Consider the following 26,821-nt stretch of genomic DNA (forward strand, 5'->3'; position numbering starts at 1 on the left):
AGTGTGTCCGTGAACACAGGTTCTGTAGATCTGTAGTGTGTGTCCGTGAACACAGGTATCTGTAGATCTGTAGTGTGTGTCCGTGAACACAGGTATCTGTAGATCTGTAGTGTGTGTCCATGAACACAGGTATCTGTAGATATCTAGTGTGTGTCCGTGAACACAGGTATCTGTAGATCTGTAGTGTATGTCTGTGAACACGGGTTCTGTAGATCTCTAGTGTGTGTCTGTGAACACGGGTATCTGTAGATCTGTAGTGTGTGTCTGTGAACACGGGTTCTGTAGATCTCTGTGTGTGTCCGTGAGCACAGATTATGTAGATATCTAGTGTGTGTCCGTGAACACAGGTTCTATAGATGTCTAGTGTGTGTCTGTGAACACAGGTTCTGTAGATCTTTAGTGTGTGTCCATGAACACAGGTTCTGTAGATCTCTGTGTGTGTCCATGAACACAGGTTCTGTAGATCTCTAGTGTGTGTCTGTGAACACAGGTTCTGTAGATCTCTAGTGTGTGTCCGTGAACACAGGTATCTGTAGATGTCTAGTGTGTGTCTGTGAACACAGGTATCTGTAGATCTCTAGTGTGTGTCTGTGAACACAGGTTCTGTAGATCTCTAGTGTGTGTCCGTGAACACAGGTATCTGTAGATGTCTAGTGTGTGTCTGTGAACACAGGTATCTGTAGATCTCTAGTGTGTGTCTGTGAACACGGGTATCTGTAGATCTCTAGTGTGTGTCCATGAACACAGGTTCTGTAGATGTCTAGTGTGTATCTGCTCTCAGTTCTTTAAATATTTGCCCAGAGTATAGTCAAGATTATATGATGATTCTGTAGGAGTTTTAATTTTGGTTTGGGGGGAGTTGTGTCGTTTTGGGGTATTTTGTTTGGTTTTGTTGAGACTGCCTGTCACCTAGCCCTGACTGGCCTAAACTCTGTACATAGCCAGTGAGAATCTTGAATTCCTGAGCTTCCAGCCTCCACCTCCCATGGCCGCCATTCCGGGCATGTGCCACCATGCCTGGTTCACGTGGTCCTGGGCATCAAGGCCCAGGTTTCGTGAGTGTGAGGCAGCACTCTGCCCATTCCGCTCTAGTCCCAGCCCACCTGTGCATCTTTTGAAGACTCCCGTATTTGTAGAGCCATTGGACCACTTTACATTCTTGTCAGCAGTACACAAGGGGACCAGTTTCTCTCCATCTTTATCAGGACATTATTTTCCATGTGTGGATACAGAGTAGCAAAACAAATTGGTGTGAAGTGAAAATGGTGAGTTTTATGCTGTGTATAATTTTCCACAAACACATCAGAAAGTTGTAATGAGTATTCGGTACACTTGTATAATTGAAGAAAATAAGTAAGAAATCACAATAGTGCATGAAGCATATTTTTACCCCGAGTTTACAGCACCTCAGAGTTTAGGAAGAATGTACAGCTCTCTCCAAAGTATAAATTTTATAAATTATTTCAGGAATACCATACCACATTTTGAAATTATCCTAATGCTGAAATGGAAGCCGTAGTTGAGGGTCTGAAGTGATCTCACGGTCCCCCAGCCTCACTAGTGCATGCCTGTTCTAGTGCCGTGCATTCAGTTGATGGCCTTCTTCTGTTTTTGTTGTCCTTGTTCCTAGGAAAACACTGCAATTCTGCAGCAGCTCCTCCCATTGCGAGCACAAGTGGCCAGACTTCTCGGCTACAACACCCATGCTGACTTTGTCCTTGAACTGAACACTGCAAAGAGCACGAGCCATGTAGCAGCCTTTCTAGGTCAGTCCTTTATTTATTTAGGGTCAGTTGTGTGTTTTTTGGGTTTTTTTTTGCTCTATGACATCTACTGCTTAATATCCCTTAACGTCGACTCAGCTAGGCACCTCAGCTGCCTTTGAGCCCATCCTGGTTTCAGGAGAAGGGTATTGATCTGCTCTTACCTTAGATGAACTCACAGTTCTTGAGGCTGCTGGGGTTGTCTACCTCATATCTTGTTGGTACGTGACTCTGTTTTACTCATGGTGGGTGTGGACAAACAGACGGTTAGCTCACGGCCTTTATTCACTGCCAGTAGGTCTGTGAAACCGTACTGTGGCTACTGATAGGTGAATGAAATAAACTGAAGCTATGGTATAAAATAAAACAGCATATATAAACAAAAACTGGCACTGCCCACCAAAGCCCACTTTCTAATGTATGGAGCTCATCAAAAGTGTCTCCTAAGTGCTGTTGTCACTCTCATTTTGAGTCTTTTTTCTTACTTTTTTTAAAAGTTAGGTTACCTAGGTCTGGTGGCACAGCCTTTAATCCCAGCATGCAGACAGATCTCTGAGTTCAGGGCCAGCTTCGTCTACGTCATAAGTTCTAGGCTAGCCTCAGCTACATAGTGAGACCCTGTCTCAAAGCAGAAATAGTAACAACTAAGGTTTCTGGTCCAGGGAGATGGCTCAGTGAGTACAGTGCCTGCTACATAAGAGTGAGGACTGGAACAGAATCCCTCCAACCCATGTGGAAGCCAGGCCAGCATGGTGGCCACCTATAATCCCCACATTCAGTAGGCAGAGGCAGGGCATCTGGAGGGCAAGCAGGCTAGGTTCAGTTGAGAGAGCCTGCTTCAATAAAGTGTAGACTCAATTCTGGGCTTCCACACACATGCCCACATGCATGTGAGCACATATGCATGCATAGAATGCATAAATGTGCGCCTCTACCTCCTGAGTACTGGAGATAAGCATATGCTACCACACCGAACAGACTTTAAGATGCTACTAAAATTACTTTATTCTTCAAGAAAATGTCGAAAGTATTTCCTTCTGTTTTTAAGTGGGAAATGATTAAAAAGAAATGAAAACTGGGCATGGTGGTAAACACCCATAATTCAAGTAGTCAGGAGGCTGAGGCAGGAGGATGCCATGAATTTGAGGCCAACTTGAGTTACGTAGCAAGTGGCCAGTCAGAGAGCCATGGTGTGAGACCCTATCTCAATAAGCTAAAGAATAAAACTAGAATGATAAAAAATGGGCTAAGAAATTATCTTTTAGCCCAAATTTTACTCCGCTGTTTTTCCTCAGTAGTCATTTCATGGTTTACTTGTGTTTATGCTGGAACCATAACCTGTAAACAGGGCCCCATCAGTGATACCCTGTGATTCGTTTGTGCGTTTCTGAGACATAAGGAATAACTACCTTGGGCTAGGAGTAGAAGGCCTCATGCTAAAGGTAGAAACACAGGCAGGATAAGAAGAGGTCCTTTCCCCAGAGTCTCCACTTGGGGGAAGGACAGAGATGTGAATGGGTAACTGCCGGGAGATGTGTTGTCCAGGAGGATGGCTCAGCTCCCTCTCTTCACAGCATTCTCGGGCAGCTGCCACCATCTCACACCCATGTCCAATACAGACCCAAGCACGACTTTATCTTTACATAGTTAACAAACAGTGAAAAGAAGTACAGAACAGCTTATTCAGTCACTTTTAAATCAGATGATCAGAATTGGAATTCAGTATTAAATTGTGAAATCTAGAGCTGCTACCTCCAGATCCTCCTCCTCCGTAAATCCCAGACTGAGCTTGGGGAAGGAGGCCAAACCACTGTCAAATGTGCAGAGCAGCTTCTAGATGGTGTTGGCTGCAGTTCCCAGGAGTTGTTTTAGGAACATAGCTTGCTGAGGAATAGGCACACACAGACTTAGTTTACCATTGCTTTGTGTTGAACTGTAATATTCCTAGGTCAGGTGCTCGCTTCAGCAGCATATATACTAAAATTGGAATGATAACAGAGATTAGCATGTCCCCTGTGCAAGGATGACCACAAATTTGTGAAGGTTACAATAAAATTTAATTAATTAATTAATTAAAAATATTCCTGGGTCAGAGTTCTTAAGGTAAGCTTTGCCATTGTTGACGTTGGAAGGAAACCATGATTGGGTTTTTGTTGTGTGAAAGACAAGGGGGAAAGAGTCACCGGGGAGATCACCCGGGAGAGAGTGCTCTGCCCCAGCCAATCTCTTTCCTCTGACTGACCATGCACAAAACTGACAGTCCTTGTCAATGCGCTTCCTCCCAAGGATGCATCACTAACTCTGCCATTTCCCCACAGATGATTTAAGCCAGAAATTAAAACCCTTGGGTGAGGCAGAACGGGAGTTCATTCTGAACTTGAAGAGAAAGGAATGTGAAGAGCGAGGTTTTGAATTCGATGGCAAGATCAATGCATGGGATCTCCATTACTACATGACGCAGACAGAGGAGCTCCGGTACTCGGTGGACCAGGAGTTCCTCAAGGAGTACTTCCCCATCGAGGTGGTCACAGAAGGCTTGCTGAGCATCTATCAGGAGCTGTTGGGACTTTCATTTGAGCAAGTGGCAGATGCTCACGTTTGGAATAAGAGCGTTTCACTTTACACTGTGAAGGATAAAGCTACTGGAGAAGTGCTGGGACAGTTCTACCTGGACCTTTATCCAAGGTACTGACTGACTGTTAGACATGACCCGCCTCTACCCTCACATCGTCCCTGTATGTGCTGCTTAGTCCAAAATGTCTGCTTTCATCTCTTACGGGACACGTTGCTCAGTTTTTCCTGAAAGATGAGAATACTTGTAGCACCAGTTTGGTGGATTTGTAAAGATCAAAGTAGATGACTACATTCATAGCATTTGGAAGAAGACTGCGCAGCATGTAGAGAGGTTCTTTCAAGAACAAAGGAAAACAAATTAGTGTGTGTGGTGCGCATGCTCGCGCGAATATGCCAGGCCAGAGAGGATATCTGAACCACCTCCCCAGGCCAGATAATATGTTTTTTAAAGGCATTAACTACCACCACCATCATCACCTACTGCATTTACTTAATTTGAAATTTCCCCCAGAGTGTTTATTAGCTAGGTAATCTGCCAGTCCTCTCAAGTCCTCAGTCTTTCTGAGAGCAGCACAGGGTAGTAGAAATAACAAAACCCTTGTGTTAATCTAAGGAGTCCGAACACTTGACCGACACGCCCTCCTTGAAATGTTCATTCTTCAGGACCCTTAACAGGACTGTTTATGCACTAAGCATTATATATACACATTTCCAACCATTTAATCAGGAATAAAATTTCAAATATTGTTTGAAGTGTGTAACTATAAACTCCACATGTTTCATCAGACACAGAAGATTCAGGTCTTTTTCTCTTTAGACTACTTTCTAATACAAACCCAACTTTTTGCAATAACTAACCCATTTTACTAAATAGACTAAGGAGAATTATGGGACTCCTGTTTCAACAAAGTGTGGGCGAGTAACTCAATAACCCTGGATTGTTGTAAGGAGAGGGTCCCTTTGTTTGTCCTGGAACGCCCGGCTAGCTTACACCCAAAATAATCACACAGAAATTGTATTCATTAAAACACTGCTTGGCCCATTAGCTCTAGTTTCTTATTGGCTAATTCTTACATCTTAATTTAACCCATGTCTATTAATCTGTGTATCGCCATGTGACTGTGGCTTACCAGCAAGATTCTAACCAGCATCCATCTCAGGTGGAGGATTCATGGCGTCTCTGACTCTCCCTTCTTCCTTCCAGCATTCAGTTCTGTTTTCCCCACCTACCTAAGTTCCACCCTATCAACTAGGCCAAAGCAGTTTCTTTATTCATTAAGCAATAAAAGCAACACTGGATGCTCAGGAGGAGGCTGAGTTGTGGTCCATCTGGCTGCACAGGTGTCCTTCAGCACTTAGGTTATCCCGAGGCTCTTAGAGAAAGCATCAGGAGGGCCAGTGATGGTGCAGTGGGTAAAGGCGGCTGCCCACAAGGCTGACAACATGAGATTATTCCCAGAAGCCATAGTAGAAGGAGAAGCTGACTGTTACAAGCTGCCCTCTGACCTCCACACACATCTGGAGCATGCACATACACCTGCACATATATACACACATGCACATACAACATGCACACATACACAAGTGCTAGATACAGTTTTATTCGAATACCCAAGAGGGTAATCCTTTGGGCCAACAAGATAGATTAGTGGGTAAAAGTGCTTATACTGCAGCCTGACAGCCTGAATTTGACCCCAGGGTCCCGCAAGGTGGCAGGAAAAGACTGACTCCTGAGAGTTATCTGGCCTCACACAGGAGCTATGCATGTAAACGTGTACACACACACAAAGATTTCAAGCAAGAAATCTTTCAACATTGCAGTGTCCTATGCCTGTCTCAAAACTCACATCCGAAGGACAGAGTCCTCCCATCCTTGTGTTTCAGCCATACATTTGCTTTGTTTGATATTCAGAGATGTGGCCATTGCTACCAGAAACTTAGGGAGAGCACAGAGTAACCTTTTGTAAGGATAATGACCTACCTCATATGTGGTTATATTATGTTTGTGATCTAGCACATAAAGATCAGAGTGCGGAGCTAGACACTTAGTCAGCCATCTAGGCCAGGCAGTGGTGGCACACACCTTTAATCCCAGCACTAGGGAGGAGACAGAAGCCTAGTTTTCAGTGACTCTGGATTTTTATTATTAATTCACGCTCTACTCTTACTTATCTGTCTGACTTAGGAACAAATTTGAGAGTACATTCTTTAAAGACTTGTGGGTTTTTTCTTTCTTTTTTTTTTTTGAGTTTTGTTTGTTTGCTTGTTTTGTTTTGTTTTTTGAGATGGGGTTTCTCTGTAGCTTTGGAGCCTGCCCTGGAACTAGCTCTTGTAGTCCAGGCTGGACTCGAACTCACAAAGATCACCTGCCTCTGCCTCCTGAGTGCTGGGATTAAAGGCGTGAGCCACCACTGCCCGGCATGTTTTTCTTTTTTAATCACATTTTATTTTTATTTATCAAACACTGAGATTCTCAAACAAAATCTTATGACTTTTAATCTCTATCACTTTAGAAACATAACATGAAAGGCCATACTCTTAGAATAAAAGTAATTTTTAAATGAACTAAATTGAGTTTTGGTTTTTTGTTTGTTTGTTTTGTTTTGTTTGGGGGTTGTTTCAAGACAGGGTTTCTCTGTCCTGATACTAGCTATGTAAACCAGGCTGTTCTGAAACTCACAGAGATCCGCATGCCTTTGCCTCCTGGGTGCTGGGTTTAAAGACTGTGCCAACAAGCCCAGCCTCATTTTTATTTTTACAAAGAAAAAGCATGGGGTGGAGAGATGTTCAGCAGTTAGGAGCACTAGCTGCTCTTACAGAGGACCTAGGCTCAATTCCCTCCCACTTGACTGCTCACAGCCATCAATACCTCCAGTCCCAGGGCATCCAACACTGGGACTACTCCAGCACTGGCATTTAACAGTTTGCTGAAATTCCCTCTTACTGTGCTGTCCAGTGTCTGCCCTGACTTAGGTTGTGGGGGTTGTGGGGTCCTTCCTCTCCCCTCTCCTTGGAGGTACCTGTGCTGCTGTGGGCTTGTTGACTGCCTTCCACAGCAGTTCTCTGGGTTCAGAAAAGCTGAAACTGTCAAGACAGGAGAAGTCCCTTGCCCAATGTTATGCATCCAAATAGTTGCCAAAATTATCTCCTTTCTTTGAAAAGCATCGGTGGGGGAGGGATACAGGGGCCAACAGAAACACTGATACAGGAAAAAAAAAACATATACAGATTTAAAGAAAAAGCTAAGACTGACAAAACCTAGAAGGTTGGGTCACTGTTTAATTTTACTTCTCCCATAGGGCAAAGCGGCCTGTCTTCTAAAAGGTGAACCAAACATATATACATGTGTTCTGGTGTATGACTTAATGCCTGGAAGGGGCATGTTTGTGCTAAAGAAGAGTGTCCACATCACTCTTCTTCGTTTCTGTCTCCCAGGGAAGGAAAATACAACCATGCAGCCTGCTTTGGTCTCCAGCCAGGCTGCCTTCTCCCTGATGGCAGCCGGATGATGTCTGTGGCCGCCCTGGTGGTCAACTTCTCACAGCCCGTCGCAGGCAGGCCGTCTCTCCTGAGACACGATGAGGTGCGGACTTTCTTCCATGAGTTCGGTCATGTCATGCATCAGGTTTGTGCACAGGTAAGCGGTTTTCACGGCAGGCCCACCAGTCGCTTGCAGTTGTTGCTTCCATTCTGATTGCTGACAGGTTTCTCTCGTTGCCTGATTTTTTCACACTCTGAACAGTTGGTAAGCCTGCAGGCACACAGTTGTCTTTATCACGTCCTCTCACGCTGTATTTCACTTGAAGGTTAGTCCACTGATGGAAGATCTTGTGGAAGAACAGTGGCTTCTAGCCACCTCGAACCTTTGTTCCTTTTCTGCTACTATTGGGGGATGCCTCCCTTTTCAAGCCTCAAATTAAAATCACAAGTAATACAGCCTTGCAGAGCCGGGTGTGGTGACATGCTAATTGTAACCCAGCCCGTGGGAAAGAGGCAGATCAGGAGCCCACGATCAGCCTTGCCTACATTGCAAGGTCAAGGCCACCTTGGGCTACTTGGGAGCCTATCCTCGCAAACTATAAATGACTGTGTAGACACTTTTTTCTAGGAGAAAGATATGTGCAATAGATTGAAATGAAAAGTGATTGTTGCATTGTGTGGTGTGTGTGTGTGTGTGTTCATGTGTGGAGGTCAGAGGTCAGCGTGTAATGTTCTTAGGAGCTGTCCCTTGTTTTTGGAAGACAAGGTCTCACACTGAGACCTAGGGCTCACTGGTTAGGTCAGGCAGGCTGGATCCACCTGCAGCAGACGCCACCACAGCTGTTCCTGAAGTAGATTCTGGGCTTTGAGCTAAAGTCCTCGTGCTTATCCAGCTGGTTCTGTACCAGCTCGGCTGCCTGTCTCCCCTGACCACAAAAGTGATTTTTGTTTTTGCTTTTTTTTTTATTGTTGTTGTTGCTGGTTTTCTTTTTCATTTTGTTTTGTTTTGTCTTGAGGCAAAAAAAAAAATCTGATAATCCATAACCCACATGGCCTTGAATTTATAACCCTCCTGCTGCAGTTTCAGGTGCTAGGGGTGTGTGGATTTTTTTATGGTTTGTTCCTCTTTTTTGTTTGTTTGTTTGTTCAGGGCTGTTGGTTAAATCCAGGGCTTCATTATCATGTGAGGCAAGCATGCATTACAGTCACAACCAAAAACCATGTTTATCCTGAGGCTCACTTAACCCAATGTTTTAAATAATACTGATAGAAGAAATTGAAAGACAGTTTTCTAAATTTGGAATCTCTGTATACATTCATTGATCCTTTTTTTTTCTCAGCCACACACATGGTCACACATCACACATACATATTCAACAATAATAGATAAAATAAATTATTTAAAACTAGTTCTTTCAACATATTATCTGTTTATTCTGGTCTGTTCCTTAAAACAAACAAACAAACAAAAAGGCCTAGGGGCACATGTGGTAGTCAGACTTGTTATCACAGCATGCAGGGGGCTGAAGGAAGAGGATTACCCTGAGTTCACAGAAGGCGCATTTCCTTACACGCTCATGACCTTGGGTTCAATTCCCAGCACACACACACACACACACACACACACACACACACACACACACACACGGAGAAAGAGAGAGTATTTGGTACTGTAAATAAACACAGGGAAATACAACAGAAGTCTGTCCAGATGTGTAAGTCCAAATGCAGCCCAAAGAACAGAAACCTTTCAGAATAATCTCAGAGTTCTTACATGATTTTAGAGGCTGTTCTGCCAACACTGGAACCCCACAGGTATTTGTCAGTATTGAGCTTTTATCGTTATCCTTTCTGTGCCCTTACACTCTCCTAAACTATGATAGTTCTGCTTTCCATTTTTCTAAAAATACTTGTATGATTAAATTAGCAAAGTAAAAGTAACTTCCTTAGCTTCAGTATTATGGGTTGTTAGGTGGCCAAGTTCTAGGTGTGCATCTGACTGCAGACAAGCAAGGCTCTGCCCTTAGAGTGGTTGGTCTTTTATTCATTCATTCATTTTAACTTTTTTATGTGTGTGGATGTTTTGCCTGTGTACACGTATATAAACCATGTGCATACAGTGTCCATGGAGGCCAAAAGAGGCCATCAGATCCCCTGGGACTGGAATTGTAGACAGTTGTGAAAATCAAACCCTGCTCCTTTGGAAGAGCAATCGGTGCTTTTAACCACCAAACCATCTCTCCAGTCTTGTTTATTTATTTTGAGCTGAGTACTTCTCCAGAAAAATGTCCTTAGACTCGCGTTCTGATAATTGTAAGATGAAATTCCAAAAACTCACAGGACCGCCCCCCTCCACACACACACCCCATACCACCCAAGGGATGATAAACTGCAGTGTGGAGCCCTAAGGCAGCAGTTTGCTGCTCAGTGTGGACTATGCCTGGCAATTTTGTAAAAAGTCATCCATCGTCTTAATCCCGTTTATTAAAATAACAGAGGTCTTCCAGTGAGGGTTCATTGTTTCTGATGCAGACTCTTGAGGCATAGTCCTCATACCACCTCAGGGTCTATGCTTACCCCGTGTTCTTCATACAGGTTTCCACAACTCTGTGTTTTTCATATTATTTGGCATTACTTTTGATCCTTTGAGGCATTGAAAAAATACTTTCTTGATGTTCTGTGACATTTGAAAACTGATGCATAACTGAAGTTCACCTGACTCATATTGCCTGTGCAATTTGTTATCTATTTTATTTTTTTTATCTACTCTAGTATTTTGTAAGTATAGTTATTTTGCCTGCGTGTATGTCTGTCTACCACTTGTGTGCCTGGTGCCTAAGGAGGCCAGAAGAGGGTGTTGGATCCCCTGGAACTCGACTTATAGAAGATTGTGAGCTGCCACATGGGACCTAGAAATTCAACCTGGGTCCTCTGGAAAGAAATCCAGTGCTCTTAACCAATATGTCATCCCTCCATGCCTAGTACTTCTCTCTTACAGCTTCTCTCTGCTAACCATTCATGCACAGAATTGTCCTTTTGATGAGCAGTGTTGATACTGTCCTTTGCTTGGTCATCTCTTCATGAAATTATGAGATATGAGATGTTTGTATATTCTTACCATGTCAGACGACACGCAGCATTTTAGAATTACAGAGTACTCAGATATTCATGCTTAGAACCAGTGACCACTGCTTTTCTCCTTTTGTACACATAGATCTAGGGATTTGCTGCTTGTAAGTTTCGAGACCCTTTGTACTGAGCTCGATTGGAGGCAGTTGAATGAGATTCATTCTGTGTTCATTAATGCTTCTGAATTTTCCATACATGTGCACTAGACATGACACATTTACGATATGACACCTCATTGTTTGGGTTCTGCACCTTGACAGCCTGGAGATTGAATGACCAGAGAAGCTCATGGAGCTTGTCACAGTAATATTTAAATGTGTGTACAGGAACTTCCAGTTCTCAGGCATGTGGGTGCCCCAGTTGACTGTGCACTGTGTCATCATTAGGAACTTGAGTTTCACCGTGTTTTCTTGTGTTTACACTGCCAGGTAATTTGGACGATAGCAATCAGGAGAGGCATCGCCAGTATCTGTTCCTGTTCCTGTTTGCATTCTCTGTAAGCCCTGGCCTTTTGAACTTCTGCAGAATGAAAGAGTAATACTTCTCACCAGATCTCACTCATGCTGATGGCTTTGTTAGTTGTACGTTAAAAATCAGTAATGAGTTTTGAACTATTAGGAGATATTTATTTTAAGGGAACATCAGAATCACAATAAAGCTTTACTTAAAAGTGAAAGGGATGTATACAGTCAGACAATTTCAAATACTCTGACCAGAAATTGTCTGTAAACAAACAGCATTAGTCTTTTCTAAATATTTGAAGTACATACCACTGTAGAGAAACAGACCCTGTCAGGGGAACTCTGGTGTTAGAACAGGACACTGTATTAAAATATATAGAACTAGGTTCAATCCCATATACCCCATCAAAAAAGAGAAAAGAAACGTGATTTGGCTTTTTCAAACCCACCTATGTCTTCATTCATAATATGGAGACAAGCCTGGCATAGTGGTGCATGCCTTTATCCCAGCACTCAGTAGACAGAGGCAGGCAGATCTCTGTGAGGTCAAGGCCAGCTTGGTCTACATTGTGAGTTTCAGAAAAGCCAACACTACATAGTGAAACCCTATTTTGAAAAAATCAAAACTAAAGTAAAATGGAGACAATAGCAGTTTTATTAAGTGTGTCACTAGCAGGGTGGGAAAATTTTAATTTTTATGTTTAAAAGTATATGGAAAAACCAAGGGTCATATTGTATCATTTTACTTTTATTTCTTTTTCTTTTGGGGGGCCAGGGTTTAAGACAGGGTTTCTCTGTGTAGCCGTGGCTGTCCTGGAGCTCACTCTGCAGATCGGACTGGCCTGCCCTCTAACTCAGAGTTCTTCTTGCCTGTTCCTCCTGAGTGCTGAATGCTGGGTGATGGGATTAAAGGCATGCACCACCACCTCCTGGCTAGTATTTTATTTTTCCATACATTATTTCTGTTTATTCTTTGATATTTTTTTTTTAGTATTTCTATAGCTTTATGTATAATTCAATCCTTTAAGGATCAAAACTGAAGAAATGGGATGGAAGCAAGAGGAAGTAGACCAGTGGCCATAAGGAAATGTTTTGTAGCTTAGATTCAGAGGGCTGTGAGTGGAAACATGGGAAGTGATTGGAAGCATCAGGACCAGGACCTCTGCCTTGCTCGGATGATCACTAGATACCTCAAAGTTTGATTTTGGAAGCAAGAATAGCATGAGCTACTTATTCTCCTGGGGTGGTAGAGGATGTGTTGGGGAGCAGCATAGGTATTTTATTCTCATAACTGACATTAAGATAGAATTACTAGGAGGAAGCCAAAGATATGCTTGGTCAGAACAACCTGGACTCAAGACAGGTACATTGGGCAGGCTAAAAAGAAAAATGGAGCAGGGTGGGATGCCATACACCTATATTCTCAGTGCTCTGGAACTCAGGCAGAAAGATCGCAGGTTCAAAGCCAGCAAGGATTACATAGTGAGTTTGTGACCAGTTTGAGCTGTGTAACAAACACCAGCCACAGTCACAAAAGAGAAGCAAAACCTGAAGCTGCCTAAACCTTCTGAGTGTGCCAGCCCAGCACTGCTGCCTCCTCGTGGTTCTCTCTCTTAGGTGATCGCTACGTTATTTCCCCACTTTCGGAGGGAAAAGGCTCGAGTCGCACAAAGGCAGCTGTGTGCCATGTGCTCTCACTTGGTTCACCCACATCCAGATTCTTCATGGATGACTCCTTCCTCGGAAGTTAGTAGATGTTCTGATGACAGCATGAATGTACGGCTTCACATCTCCCTGTGAACTTTTAGTTTGTGACTTAGACATCAGACATGATTTCTTTCAGGATATCTCTATTGTTTTGATGTTTTGTTTTTTTACTGTGTGTACATATACATATATATATATATATTAGCACAGAATAAATTCTAACTAATGTCATAAGCCAAACTGTGAATGTATATAATATTTATATGGAGATTTACTTATTTCTTTTGTTTACCACAATTTCTATATGTGCTACTTTTTAGCTTTCTAAAAAATTATTTTTAAATATCTGTTGTTATGGCTATGGATGCCAGTGGAAGCCAGAAGAGGGCATCAGATCCCTTAAGGTGGTTGTGAGCCATTCAGCATGCTACTGGGAACTGAATTTTGTTTGGCCCTCTGGAAAAACAGTGAGTCGTCTTAGCAACTGAGCCATCTCTCCAGCCCCAGCATTATTTTTATAAATAAATGAGGGTTTTGTTGTTAAGAAGAATGCTCAGAATATTTCTTTGAAAGCAAAATTATTGATTATCTCCTGGGTGTGATATACAAAGAATGGTAGGATAGAGTTAGGAAGAAGTTAGAGTATTTTGAATTTTTAAAGTTTAGTTCAAGGACATTAATGGCAATAATCCAAATATTGAAAGCCTAATACTGTAGAGAAGTGAAGCAGATAAAATGTTAAGTATTGAAAGAGCATAGCCAGGTCAGGTGGAACATCAAACTCTCTTTTAATTGCCTGAGTTAGATTCCACACATAGTGAGTTCTTACACCTCAGTATAGACATTGAGCTCTGGGCATGGGCTGGGTTGGAGCCACAGAGTGGCGAACAGGCTCACTGACCTCAGCAGCATTTGGGTTTAAGTGGAAGTTGTTTTTTTTTTTTCTTTCTGTTTTTCTTTTTTTGGTTTCTCAAGACAACATTTCTCTGTGGCTTTGGAACCTGTCTTGTAGACAAAGCTGGCCTTGAACTCACAGAGATCCACCTGCCTCTGCCTCCTGAGTGCTTGGATTGATTAAAGGCGTGTGCCACCACCACCCAGCTATGTGGAACTTTTATTTGTTTTCATCTAAAAAGGAGTAGTTTAAATAAGTGCCTAGTTAAGACAGTACAGGCAGTTTGAAGGTAAATTCATGAATTTAATCTGTGATGTTCAAGACTTCTCTAAATTGTGCATTTTTCCTCCGTCCTTGGATGCCGGTAGGATGCTGAGCTGCAGGAGCACTGTGACTCAGGTCGTCTTTGTTTCTGTTGTTTTTTCCAGTGATGGCTAGATTCATGGGACGATAAAACTATGACCTCTTCGCTATCTAGTAACAGCAGAGTCTAATTAGATAGTGGTCACTTGTTTTTTGATGCCTTGCCTTGTTATATAAACTCCGTTAGCCGTAGACCTGCAGTAGGTCAGAAAGATTACATTCTATTAAATCAATAGTAGGTCACTTGGGTCAGCCAGGGTGCCTCCAGAGGCCTGTCGTTTCTCCGAGGTGCATTGCACTTACTGATTCTAGCAGTCACCTTTTCTTGGACTTGGAATTTGATATAAAAATGATCTGTAGTTGTAATCAGTAAAAGGAGGTGCTCTCTTAACTAGACAATGTTAACCCGTAGTACTTTGGCCTTTAAATGTTGCAAAAACTCACATGACAAATTTAGTTAAGTATGTTGTTTTACTTTAGTGTATAAATTTAAAACTTAATCTCACCGGGCAGTGGAAGTACACACCCTTAATCCCAGCACTCAGAAGGCCGAGGCAGGTGGATCTGTTTGAAACTAGCCTACAAAGACTCTGGTCTACAGAGTGAGTTCCTTGACAGCTAGGGCTACACAGAGAAATCCTGTCTCAAAAAGCCAAAAAAAAAAAAGTAGTGTCTGTGTCAGCAAAGCAAAGACTCGTATTTAGGGCTGGAGAGATGGTTCAGAGGTTTTAAAAAAAACAAAACTGGTGCTCTTGCAGAGGATCCGGGTCTAGTTCTCTATACCCACAGGGTAGCTCCAGTTCCAGGAGATCCAAGTCCCTCTTCTAGCCTCCACGTAGTACACATACACACATGCAGGCAACACACACACACACACATAAAATAGATCTTTTTCATAAAAAGGAAGGAAGGAAAACAGACAGACAAACCGACAGGGAGGGAGGGAGGGAGGGAGGGAGGGAGGGAGGGAGGGAGGGAGGGAGGGAGGGAGGGAGGGAAGGGAAGAGAAGGGAAGGAAGAAGAAAGAAAGCTCTATCCAAACTGAAATCTAAGGCACCTTTTAGTCTCTCCTGGTGCAAACATTTTCTGCAGCAAGTGTGCTCTGATGTGTCCGTTAGAGTGTTTTGTGGGGTGACATAATACTCAGTTTTAGCTGAGAGAGAGCTGGACATCGTTAGCTTTCATGCTCTCAAACTGTTACTTTCGACATCCCCAAACTGATCATGCTGAGAACCGTGTAGAGAACTGTAGTCGGAGCATTGCATCGGGACCATCAGCTCCCCAATAGTGACACGGAGACTTCTTACTGATTATGAAAACTCAGCTGATAACTTAGGCGTATTTCTAACTAGCTCTTTTAACTTAAATTGACCCATTTCTAGTCATCTGTGTGCTGCCACGTGGCTCATGGCTTTTACCGCTCCTCCTGCTTGTTCCCTCTGCTTCCGGCTGGTAACTCCGCCCTTCTTCCCAGTGTTACCTCTGCCCTGAAAATCCTGCCCAACTGTTGGCCATTCGGCCTTTTATTAAACCAATCCAAGTGACATATTTTCACAGTGTACACAGAGATTATTCCACAACAGAGAATTACTGTCGGGCTCTAGTGAAAACCTGGGAAGTGGTACAGTTGGTGATGTGGGTCAATTCAGCCACTCCACAGCCCTGCACACAAGTCCCCGACACTGCAGAGCCCGTCTCCATGTCCCCGTGTCTGCTGACTGCGGGATCTTTTGGCCTGGGAGTTTAGTTGTTTGCTGGAAATTGAGCTTTTGAATTTTGTCAGCTTTTTTGTCCTCATTGAAAGAAAATATTTCACTGATGTTGCCCAGTGTGCTCACAGAAATCCAGCACTGCTGACTTTTGGGAAACTGGTAAGCAGGAAGCTATTTTTAGCTTCTACTCCTTCCTTGCAAACATTGTAGAGAATGTTGTTGATGTGGTCATTCATTGCCCGTGCTCTGCCCACTACAGCAGCCTCGGGTAGAATAGGCCTTCTCTTCTCCATTCTGGTGACATAACTGTGCTGATTCTTATTGTCCAATTTTAGCTCTAACTCATGAGTTACTCATTTGTTCTTGTTTTTTCCTGGATATTGAACAAACCCTTCGTGTGTGTGTGTGTGTTTGTGTGTGTGTGTGTGTGTGTGTGTTTGTGTATGTGTGTCTGCATGTGGGCCTTTCCCTCAGATTGTGTGTGTATGTGTTGCCTGCATACACGTATGCATCTGCAAATACTGATTTAGAAATCTTCACACAAGCAAGATTTATAAACCTTCTAATTTTGTCATCTGCCATGTAGCTGATGGCATCATTTCCCTTGTTTGCACTGTTAGTATCTGCCTAAAAGTGTGGTTCATAAGATCATGCAGTTAGTATCTCTGATTCAGAATAGACAGTTGCAAACCTTTACTAGTATACCTCAGCCTCCTGTTCAGTCTTTGAGAGATCTTCCAGTCTTATGAGGAATTTTTCTCTGGACACATACTCAAATGGCATAAAGGAGAAATTTGGTAAAGAACCATTATTTTTTAAGATATCCCTTTAAAAGATTTAGTCGCTTTTGAAACGTCATAATGTAACCCTTTTCTCTGTTTTTCTCACAATAAAGATGTACTGGGCTAGAGCATTCTTGTTAATATTTTAAGTTATGGACTCGGGCCATCTGGTTCTAAGTCCTGCTTCTGGTATTTGATCAGTGTATGCTTTGGTTTCCTTATTTCACCAGAAGTAATAGGACTTATGTCACGCAGTCATGTGAGGGCATGCTGAGGGGAGGTTTGTGTACATGTGCGTGTGTCATGCAATCATGTGAAGACATGCTGGGGGAGGTCTTTACATGTTAGCGTGTTGTGCAGTCATGTGAGGGCATGCTGGGGGAGGCCTACGTATATGTGTGTGTGTCATGCAGTACACATTTGGTCACCCTGCCATTGTTCCTCAGTAGCTCTCCATCTTTTTCTGAGACAGTTTCTCACTGATACCTGAGACTCCATTTAGGTTCGGCTGGCTAGTGAGACTCTCCTCTTTCCACCCTCCAAGTGCTGGGCTCACAAATGTGTGAGCCACACACCTGCCTGTTTAATGATGCTGGCCGTGCTGGCAATCAAAGTTAGGTCCCCATTGCTAGGCAGCAGAAATTTTACCAACTGAACTATCTCCTGAGCTTCTTGATTTAAATCATGTTGTTCATGTAAGAGCCAGACATGAACTCTGGCACAGGAAAGCCTTCTCTGGGTACTCGCTGTTACAATACTTTGTTAGATTGTTTTACCCATAATGTGGATGTAATCTTAAAATGTTACATTCCACAATGAGGCAAAATATTCTGTTTCTAGGGATCTTTGCTTCTTTCCTTGTACAAATTTGGGAGATGATGTCCTCAATGGAGGTACCATAATTCCAGTGCCTATTGGAGTGTTTCCCTTGGCCCTCCTATCGCAGCCCCCCCCCCATCTAGAATCGGCACAGTTAGAATGTGAAGTCAAGCAAAGCATATTTTTGCATAGAGAGGAAGGCAGAATATGCCGTCATTTTGACATCTGTGCCTGTGCCCTGGGCCAAAAGCAGAATGGTTATACACTGGCACCCCATCTGCTGCCTCCTCCATGGCTAAGTGCTCTGCCTGTCCCCTCCCTGGGGTGATGAAGCCTGGGAGAGTGATGGGGTGTCAGGACCCCACCCAGATGGGACCCTGTGGGGCCAGCACTAACTCTTCTCTGCTGCTACAGCTTGCAAGTGTTGTGTGCGTGGTGTGATGGTTAAAAACAGTAGTCTGAGAAAAAATGGGTGAAAACAAGCCATTCGCCTGTTCTGAGAAGTCTCGGTCTTTCTCTTGGAAGCTTTTATATCTTACTCAAGAATTCTTGAAACTTTGGTTTTAGAACTCTTAACCCAGGCCCACCGAGTACGTCCCTTCTTCCCACCGCAGAGGTTCTGAACTTTTAGGTGTATTGTTTCTTTCTTCTTTCTGTTCACATGACTCACCCACTTGTAATTCATCCGCAGGCATGCTTTCCAGGCCAGGCCCCTGGCTTTCTCTACTCCATCTGAGAGCTCACACACACACGCACACACACACACACACACACACACACACACACACACACACACACACGAGTCTGGAATGTTGTAAGTTAACTCTTTAACTGATTTCACCTTGAGTAGTTGAGCAACAGTGGTGAATGCCCAGAAAGGCATGTGTTGAGTAAACAAGAGTAACCAACTGCAAGGAGGAGCTTGGGAGAAACTGTTTTTCCTAGGGAAATTGTTTGCCTTCTCCTCAACCCCCAGCCAGGGTCAGACTGAGAGACACTAGACAACCCTCTGCCCCGACCTACATACGACTCCAGTGCTTTGTTCTGACTCTGCCTTAAGTTTGGGGGGTCTGAGATATACTTCATTGCATGTATAGTTTTACTGTTCTGACTCTGTCTTAAGTTTGGGGGGCGGGGGTCTGAGATAATCTTCATTGCACGTATAGCTTTACTCAGTGCTTTAAAAATACGTTTATGTTTGCTTTCTAGACTGACTTTGCACGATTTAGCGGGACAAATGTGGAAACTGACTTTGTAGAGGTACCATCACAGATGCTTGAGAACTGGGTGTGGGACATCGAATCCCTGCGGAAACTGTCAAGACATTATAAGGATGGAAGCCCTATCACAGACGACCTGCTTGAGAAGCTCGTTGCTTCTAGACTGGTCAACACAGGTATGGCTCAACATTCTATAGAAGGAAAGCAAGCAGGAATTATTTAATGCGAAGTTCCTGGCTGCTCCTTCTGTCAGACTTATTTTCACCTTATGAGCACCCCAGGAGTGCTGGTGCATGGAGGGATGAGCACTTGAGTGTGTTGGCATGGAGATGCCTGGATTGCGTCTAAGGGAAAAGTCTCCTCAAGTCTTAGATAGTTGGAATGCCATTTCACCCTGCTTCCCTTTTGTGATGAGTGGGACTGGAATCAATTTTCAAATCTCTGACTTGTGATGTTAGAACACACAGTTCTCTCTCCAACACGCTGTTCAAACCCTCTTAACCTTATTAGGTCTCCTGACACTGCGCCAAATTGTTTTGAGCAAAGTTGATCAGTCTCTCCATACCAATGAATCGCTGGATGCCGCAAGTGAATACGCTAAATACTGCACAGAAATATTAGGAGTCGCAGCTACGCCAGGTATGAGCCACTAGCACCTGAATCCATTCCCCCTCCTCAAGCCGCCCACAGCTTTCAGATAAGCACACTCTGCCTTAGGAGTTGTCCTGTCCAGATGTGCTTGAAGGAGAGGTGGCTCCAGAGTCACCACATTTTGGTGTAATCAGGCGTGAGCAATTGGCCTCCGCCCCAGCACGGCCATTCCCGTTTGGCAGCACCTGCCCATCCCCTCCCTCCCTGTGTGCACCAAGACTTCCCTGGGATTTTCAGAAAGAAGTTGGCAGAAGGCATTTCAGGGAGGAGCAGGAAACCCCTCACTTCTGATGCTAACGCCAGTTCAGGCTTTGACCCGAGGCCTGCAGTGTCTATTAGAATGTGAGTCCAGACTTACATGTGCACGTTTAAGCAGCTAGTATGTATGCATTTGGACGGGGAGTGCACAGTAAACCTTTTCACCAAGGAAATTGTTGGTAAAATGAATCAGACGCAGTTCTGGAGGCTAATAAGATAAGAGGGGCCTGAATCATCCATGCCTCACTTCCTGATCTGCCGCTTGTAAACCAAGGAGCAGCACTGTCTCTCTGACAAAACTCTACTTAGAGCAGCCCTGTGTAAACTCACTTGGTAAATCTTTTCTCAAAATGCTTCATTTTCAGAAATTATCAACCTACACAAATGCCATTTTAGTTAGAGTCATCTTAAATATTAAGAAGTGTGGCAGGGGCTGGGTTGTAGCTCAGCTTTAGAGTACTGGTCCAGCCTATGCCAGACCGGGTTTGATTCCCGGCTTCTGCTTTGCAGGGGTAAGGGGGTAAGGGAGTGGCTTGAGCAAAAAGTAGGGTTACTTGTAGAGTATTTTCAAGGCCCATTGGTATCTAAGGTTCAGTTTCCCCTTTTGAACTACCGACGGGTGTGGACAAAGTTTCAGAAAGTGTTGTTAGGCATTCCAGAACTGGGCCTGAGCTACTGTTAGGAGAAAGGCTTGTAAACACTTTGGCCAAGGGTACACACCAATCCATGAGATGCTCTCACTCACTCTGTCCTCACAGCTGGGCTCCCCAAAGGCAAACTAGCTAGCTCATAACCCGATTAATTAGCGTTTGCCATCATACTGATTAAAATGTACCTTTTTTAAGGCACAAACATGCCAGCTACCTTTGGACACTTGGCAGGAGGCTATGATGGCCAATATTATGGATATCTTTGGAGCGAAGTCTTCTCCATGGACATGTTTCACAGCTGTTTTAAAAAAGAAGGGATCATGAATCCAGAGGTATCGTATGGCTTTTTTACCCCGTCGTGTTGATTGTGTGCTTGCCCCCTCTCCCTTAGCTCTAAGTGTAAAAGACTTGTAGCAGCTAGAGTTTAAGGAGAAGCAGCTTTTAACTTGGAGGCCTGGCATCTTCTCAGACCATCATACATCATTAAGTTTCAGTGTACAAGTGATTAACTCTTAATTCTATAAGTTTAAAAAAAAAACTACTATGCTTTCTTGCTTATTAACATTCCAGTATATTGCATAATTAAAAATTCAAAGCCTTGTTTATGCACTTGAGAGTTTATTGCTACTAGTTTTGACATGTGCCATGCAGTGTTTCTGTTTTATAAGAGGTTGAGAAAGAAAGGTAAACTTCTCCCTGATGTAAATAGTCTCTGTGTTCTGATAGTCTTTACAGGCTTCTTTGTACATTTTCTGTGGGAGGCACCCTCTCTCTGTGGCCGGCGTACTCCACCTACTACCTAGTCTGTAACCTAAGTGCCTTTGGGATAATTTAAGCTGCTTCATTAATCTGAGCCATTCCTTCCCATGCACAGTGAGGTGACTGCCAGGTGGCTGCCAGCCAAGCCTTGCTCTTACCCACCCCAGCCTCCCTGCTCATGGACGACTCGACGGTCAATTATGTGTAAGGCTGGTATATTTCCAGCGTGTTTCCAAGCCCTGTTTGGTTGAGAAATTAGGACAAATTACCCAAATCAAACTCTAAATGCTTATTTCGATCAACTTGTTCTTTGGGTTTTTGTTTCTAGACTAAGTAATACTTCTCTGCCTACATATTGAAATATATCGTATATTTTAAGTCCCCATTTCCTTGTTTCTCCTTCCAGAAAATACCTCCAGGCTAGCCACACTGTGTTATTCATACCAAGTATTTCTTCTCCCATCCCACCTCTCCCAGCCAGTCTCTTTAAACTGCCCTCTATGCTCCTGCCTACCCAGTCACAAAGGTCTGACAGTGACTCTTGTTAATAGTCTAACTTCTGCATGACTTTCAGCATGTGTGTAGCCCACATTCCCCCACCATCTCATGTTGAGATGGTACCCTCCCCAGATTCTCCTATCTTTCTATCAAAGAAAGTATAGTTTATAGTTTATAACAAAGTATAGTTCATACTATCTTTAGTATGAGTCTGTTCACTTGCCCTACTGTTGAGTCGTGCTGGCTAACCTGAGCTGGTCATGCAGTGTTACTCTGCGGTCCTCCCCCATGCTTTTTATTGATTTCTGTAAATCTGCCGCTTCCTCTCTTCCCTGTTACCCCATCCCCGAGTCTCGTTATGTACTGCCAGGAGGCATCAGATCATGACCCTCCTGCTTCATCTTCCTTGGCTTTGGGGATTACAGCATGTATCTCTGTGCCCAATCCAATTTCCCCCTTTGTTAAGAAAATTGAGCCAGGAATGTGGCTCAGAAGTAAAGGGGTATTCTCTTAGCTTTGCCCACCTTCAACCATTTATTCTTTCTGTGCCTCCACTTTAAATATTATCTCCCTGAAGCCAAGAGTGGTGGCACACACTTGTAATTCCAGGATTTGGCAGGTAGAGGCAGGAGGATCAGGAGTTTAAGGTCATCTTTGGCCACATAACAAGTTCAAGGCCAGCCTGAGCCTCCTCATAAGAACTTGTTTTAAAACAAAGTACGCTTAAAAAAAATCTGTGACTCTCAAAAATCATACTATTCTTTAAGATCCCACTTAAAAAGCCACTCGTGGGATGGGAAGGTGGCTCAGTGGTTAAGAGCATGTGTTGATCTTGTAGAGGACCCAGGTCTGTTTCCCAGTGTACACTTAATGGCTCACAACCATCTGTAACTCCCATCCTAGAGAATCCAATATCCTCTTCTGACTTCTGCAAGCACCAGGCATGCATGTGATACACATCCACTCAAACAGGCAAAACACTCACACACATAAATAATCTAAAAATATTTTCCAAAAGCTACTCATATATGAACTCTTCTAGATTATCCAACCAAAGTGATCCCCCTTCCATCTTCCTAACAAAATGTGGACTTGGTCACATGGGAAAGTCTTTAATAAACTTTTGCTTGTGTCTCGATTATTTGAAATAACTATTATATAAAATAAAAATATTCTTTCAGAGTAAAGGATTTTACACAGTATTCTTAAAATCTGGTTAGAACAAAAGCACCCCCAAATGCAGATGACACCAAGTGGTGAGATTTTAGGAGGGCTTAGCATTTCTCTATTTTTCTCATGGAACTGTTTCTTACTTTACAAAGTTTACAGATTGGTGCAGAACTCAGAACACAATAGGTTGTTGGAGGAATGTTTTGGGGAAATTTGTTTTATTTAGTGTTTTTGAGACAGTTTAGCTATATAGCCCCAACTGGCCTCAAACTATTAGCAGTTCTCCTGCCTCGGCTTCCTGAGTGCTGGGGTCTCAAGTGTGCCCCACCAAGCACAGCAGCAACAGTGTTTCAAGGAGAGGAAAGGTAGGCTGAGAAAAGCCCAAGTGTGACCCCTCCCGGCTTCTGATGCTTGGGAGGCTTCCTTGGTGTAAGCGTTCACTCCCTGAGTTGAGCCTGTGTCTGTCCTTCCCTTCGTCTGACTGCGTCTCGGCCCCTCCTCTCTTCAGCTGTCAAAGCGGCAGCCACATTTGAGATCCCAGTGGATCCCAGACTGCTTGCACATCCTGCAGAAGCAACCCTGCCTCAGGTCTCTCTGTGCTTTTTATTCTCAAACTCTGTCGTTTGGCGGGCAGCCAGACTGCTCTTCATTAGGCGAGGACAGGAGTGAACTTGGAGAGAAAAAGATCCCAACAACACGGAGCTGTTTTCTCGGCTGTTAGAGATGCCGTCTCTGGACGCTGCGGAAGGGAGTACTCGGTGGGAGTCTACTTCTTGTGAAAGGAGGCTGCTTTGAATTTTCCCTTCTCACTTCTTTTCCCTTTCCTTTCAAATGCTGAGAGGAATCCTGTCATTTATCACTGCCCTGCCATCACAAACCTGGCTCCAGAAGCCAAGGAGAGGCCCTCACACCCCCCTCCACCACCCTCGCTCCTGTGCGGCTTCTAGAGCCAGCCTTTTCCACAGCCATTTGATTCCCCTGGACTGAATGTTGTTTGTTTTTGTAGGGTTGCTTTGCTTTGTTTTGTTTTACAAATATTTACTCTAGCACCTGACTTACAGAATACAAATATTTATCAAAAATTAAAAATTCTTGGCACAATAATCCTGTCCTGTGAAAAAGCTTCCATTGTTCCCACAACTGCGCAAAGATAAACAGAGAAGGAAGTGCTGTTCTTCGGCACAGTAATCCAGGCACTGCCTGCTTTGTGCATGATCTCAGTCCTGCCGTGGCCAGCTCTGCAGAAGGTGACCTTACCTGGGCTGTGTTGCCTTCAGTTTCTCACATAGGTGTTGGTTACGTAAGCAGAGTAACAATGGGAATTTTTATAGTGTAAAGCAGCGCTCCACTGGGTCTGAAGTCATGGGAACCATCCATCACCGTCTGGCATGTAAGCTGTTGGCTCAAGGCTTCACACTCCCCAGCGTGGTTGGAGCATCTCGAGAAGGTAGCAGGGTGCCCAAGCCCCGGAGAGGCTGGATCAGGAGACCACACTGGTTCCACTCTAGAAGCACATCTCCAGGCTTTCTCTTAAACGTCTGCTCAGAGTACCACAGAGCGCATGCTGGGGAGGGTCAAATGTCAGCCAGCAGCCTTCTGAACACAGCAGCAGCCGTGAATATTTTATGGCACAGCCGTCTTCCTTCTGCTCTGGGCCCTCTCTCCAAGTGTTAGAATTGGCCCCTTTCCTGTTACAGCCTCCACCGTGTTTTCTCTGTAGTTCTTCATATTATTCTTTCTAATGAGTAAAAAACCACATTTTAGCCACTTAATTAGCTTATTAAGTTGGCCCTACAATCAGAATTGGGAGATGGTGCAGTTGGTAAAGTCTTTGCCCTGTAAGCATGGGGACATGAGTTGGCATTTCCAGCACCTATATAAAAGCCAGTCACGCCAACACACACCTGTAACCTACCAGTGAAGATAAAGGCAGATGATCCCTAGAACTCACCGGCCAACCCATTTAGCTAAATCAGTGATTTCCAGGCTTAGTGAGAAACCTGCTTCAAATACTAAGGAAGGTAGAGAGAGACCGGGAGAGAGACATCCAACACTGACCTGTGGTTACACACATGCATGCACACACCATGCTCGGACATACAGAAACACAGAACACGCACACACATGTAAACCCTAACTAACGCTTCTCCCCTTGCCCACCTGTACACATGGAGGAGAACACACATACATCCCTAAAGTCTGTTCTAGAACATGGAGAAGCCGTCTCACCCGATGTAACTTCTCCAGCCCTAACAGCTGTCTTAGTGGGAGAGCTGCTTGGGTTACTGCCCCTCAGCCAGCTCTGGTTCTCTTCCAGGATGTCTTAAAGTTCACTAAATGTAATTTCAAAATCCAGCCCCTAATCACAGGGTTGGAAAAATGGAAGCACTTTAACTAGGGCCATTTTTTTTTAATAAGGCAACTTCATTGTGGGAAAATTTCCTAAGAGGTAATAGACATTGTGGACTCAGAGGCCATTTGTATTGTTAAGTCAGAATTGTCTTTCTCTTTGAGAGAAATTTCTAAGCTTTATTTCTTGCATCGTGAAGAATCACAACCAGGTGTTGCTTCAGAAAGAAAGACTGGGAAAAAAACAAGACTTTGATGTAACTATTGGCTTTCAGTCTATGATGTCACAGGAAGACAGTATATGCAGTCACATACGGGGAAACAGGAAGCCTGCTGTTGGGAGTGGAAAAGGATTGCTCGAAGAATTCGGTGATTAAGAGTGGCAGGGTCTTCGGCTCCCTCTGGGTCTCCGTCCCTAACAGCCCCTCTCCTCTCAGGCTCAGCTGCAGTCCTGTGCAACCACAGAGTTTTCTTGACTCTGAGCCTTTAACAGCCTTGGATTTCGCGTGATAGAGACTAGAGACAAAGGAAAGAAATGGGATTCGTTCTTTTTTTTTTTTAACCTGAGACAGAGTCTGACTGTGTGCATCCTAGGACAGCTGTGAATGTGTGGTCCTTTAGCCTAAGCCTTTCCCAGGTGCCGGGGTTATAGCCATGTGAATTCCTCCTCAAATATTTCCAAGTACAGACTCCCAAGTCTTAAGTCCCAGCCAATGCAGGCAGTCTTTCTTTTCTCTTGGGGGTTGGCTAGGGATTGAACCTAGGACCTCCTGTGTGCTAGGAAAGCGCTCTACCACTGGTTCTAAGGGGCTATACCCTCAAGCTGGATTGCACTAAGTTGCCCAGTCTAATATTAAAACTCAATTTTGTAGCTCAGGAAGGCCTTGAAATTGTGATCTCCCTGCCTCAGCCTCTTAGCCTCCCAAAGAACTGGGATTGCATGTCTATGCCACTGGGCCTAGCTTGCTTGCTTTCTTTCTTTCTTTCTTTCTTTCTTTCTTTCTTTCTTTCTTTCTTTTTTGAGACAGGTCTTCTAGTATTGCTGAGACCACCCTCAAACTTGCCAACTCCCTACCTCAGCCTCCCAGGTACTAGGATTACAGGTATGGGCCACCAAGCCCAGAGCCCAGCTATGCATTTCTTGTCTCCCTTTCTAGGTCAGAAGGCTCTCTCGGAAAAGAGGTTGTTTTAATACAGCTCCTCTACCTTAAAGTTTTGCGTATCTTGGACCTTACTCCTGGTTCCCCCCATTCCTTCAGCCCTCCTAAAATGCACAGCTACCAGTGCGTGTTTTCCTTTCTGCCCTCACTGATCCAAGGTTGGTGTGAGGTTTCAGGAGACCTCTTCAACGTGAATGGTTCTGCCTGCCTTTCTTCTCTCTGTCTTCCTGGCTCCCAGCTCCAGCCCCCCAGCCTTCCTCTCTCTCCCACCTTGCCTTTTGTCACAGGCCTTGTGGTTTTGTAACACACACACATACACACACACACACCGCCTCACCCTCAGAAAAAACAAAGGGCGTGCCAGGGAGAGCACTGTGGGCTGTGAGACATCTCAAAGTCCATTTTGCAGACAGGTGGGGGA

The 26,821-nt window shown here is 44.0% G+C and overlaps 1 protein-coding gene and 1 non-coding gene across 2 annotated transcripts in view; both read left to right on the forward strand.

Annotated features, from left to right (window-relative positions):
- Positions 1–26,821, forward strand: part of Nln (neurolysin) — an 89,228-nt gene that overhangs the window by 57,159 nt on the left and 5,248 nt on the right. Inside the window, exons 7-12 of the mRNA XM_075976159.1 lie at positions 1,631–1,766; positions 4,082–4,448; positions 7,773–7,974; positions 18,895–19,081; positions 19,416–19,544; positions 20,660–20,796. Of these exons, the coding sequence (XP_075832274.1) occupies positions 1,631–1,766; positions 4,082–4,448; positions 7,773–7,974; positions 18,895–19,081; positions 19,416–19,544; positions 20,660–20,796 (1,158 nt within the window). The remainder of the gene's footprint in view (positions 1–1,630; positions 1,767–4,081; positions 4,449–7,772; positions 7,975–18,894; positions 19,082–19,415; positions 19,545–20,659; positions 20,797–26,821) is intronic.
- On the forward strand, positions 3,717–3,820 carry LOC142853191 (U6 spliceosomal RNA). Its single transcript, XR_012911117.1, has one exon. It is a non-coding gene; the product is annotated as a U6 spliceosomal RNA (small nuclear RNA).

This window comes from Microtus pennsylvanicus, chromosome 6 (assembly GCF_037038515.1).
Source record: "Microtus pennsylvanicus isolate mMicPen1 chromosome 6, mMicPen1.hap1, whole genome shotgun sequence".
NCBI classification, from domain to species: Eukaryota; Metazoa; Chordata; class Mammalia; order Rodentia; family Cricetidae; genus Microtus; species Microtus pennsylvanicus.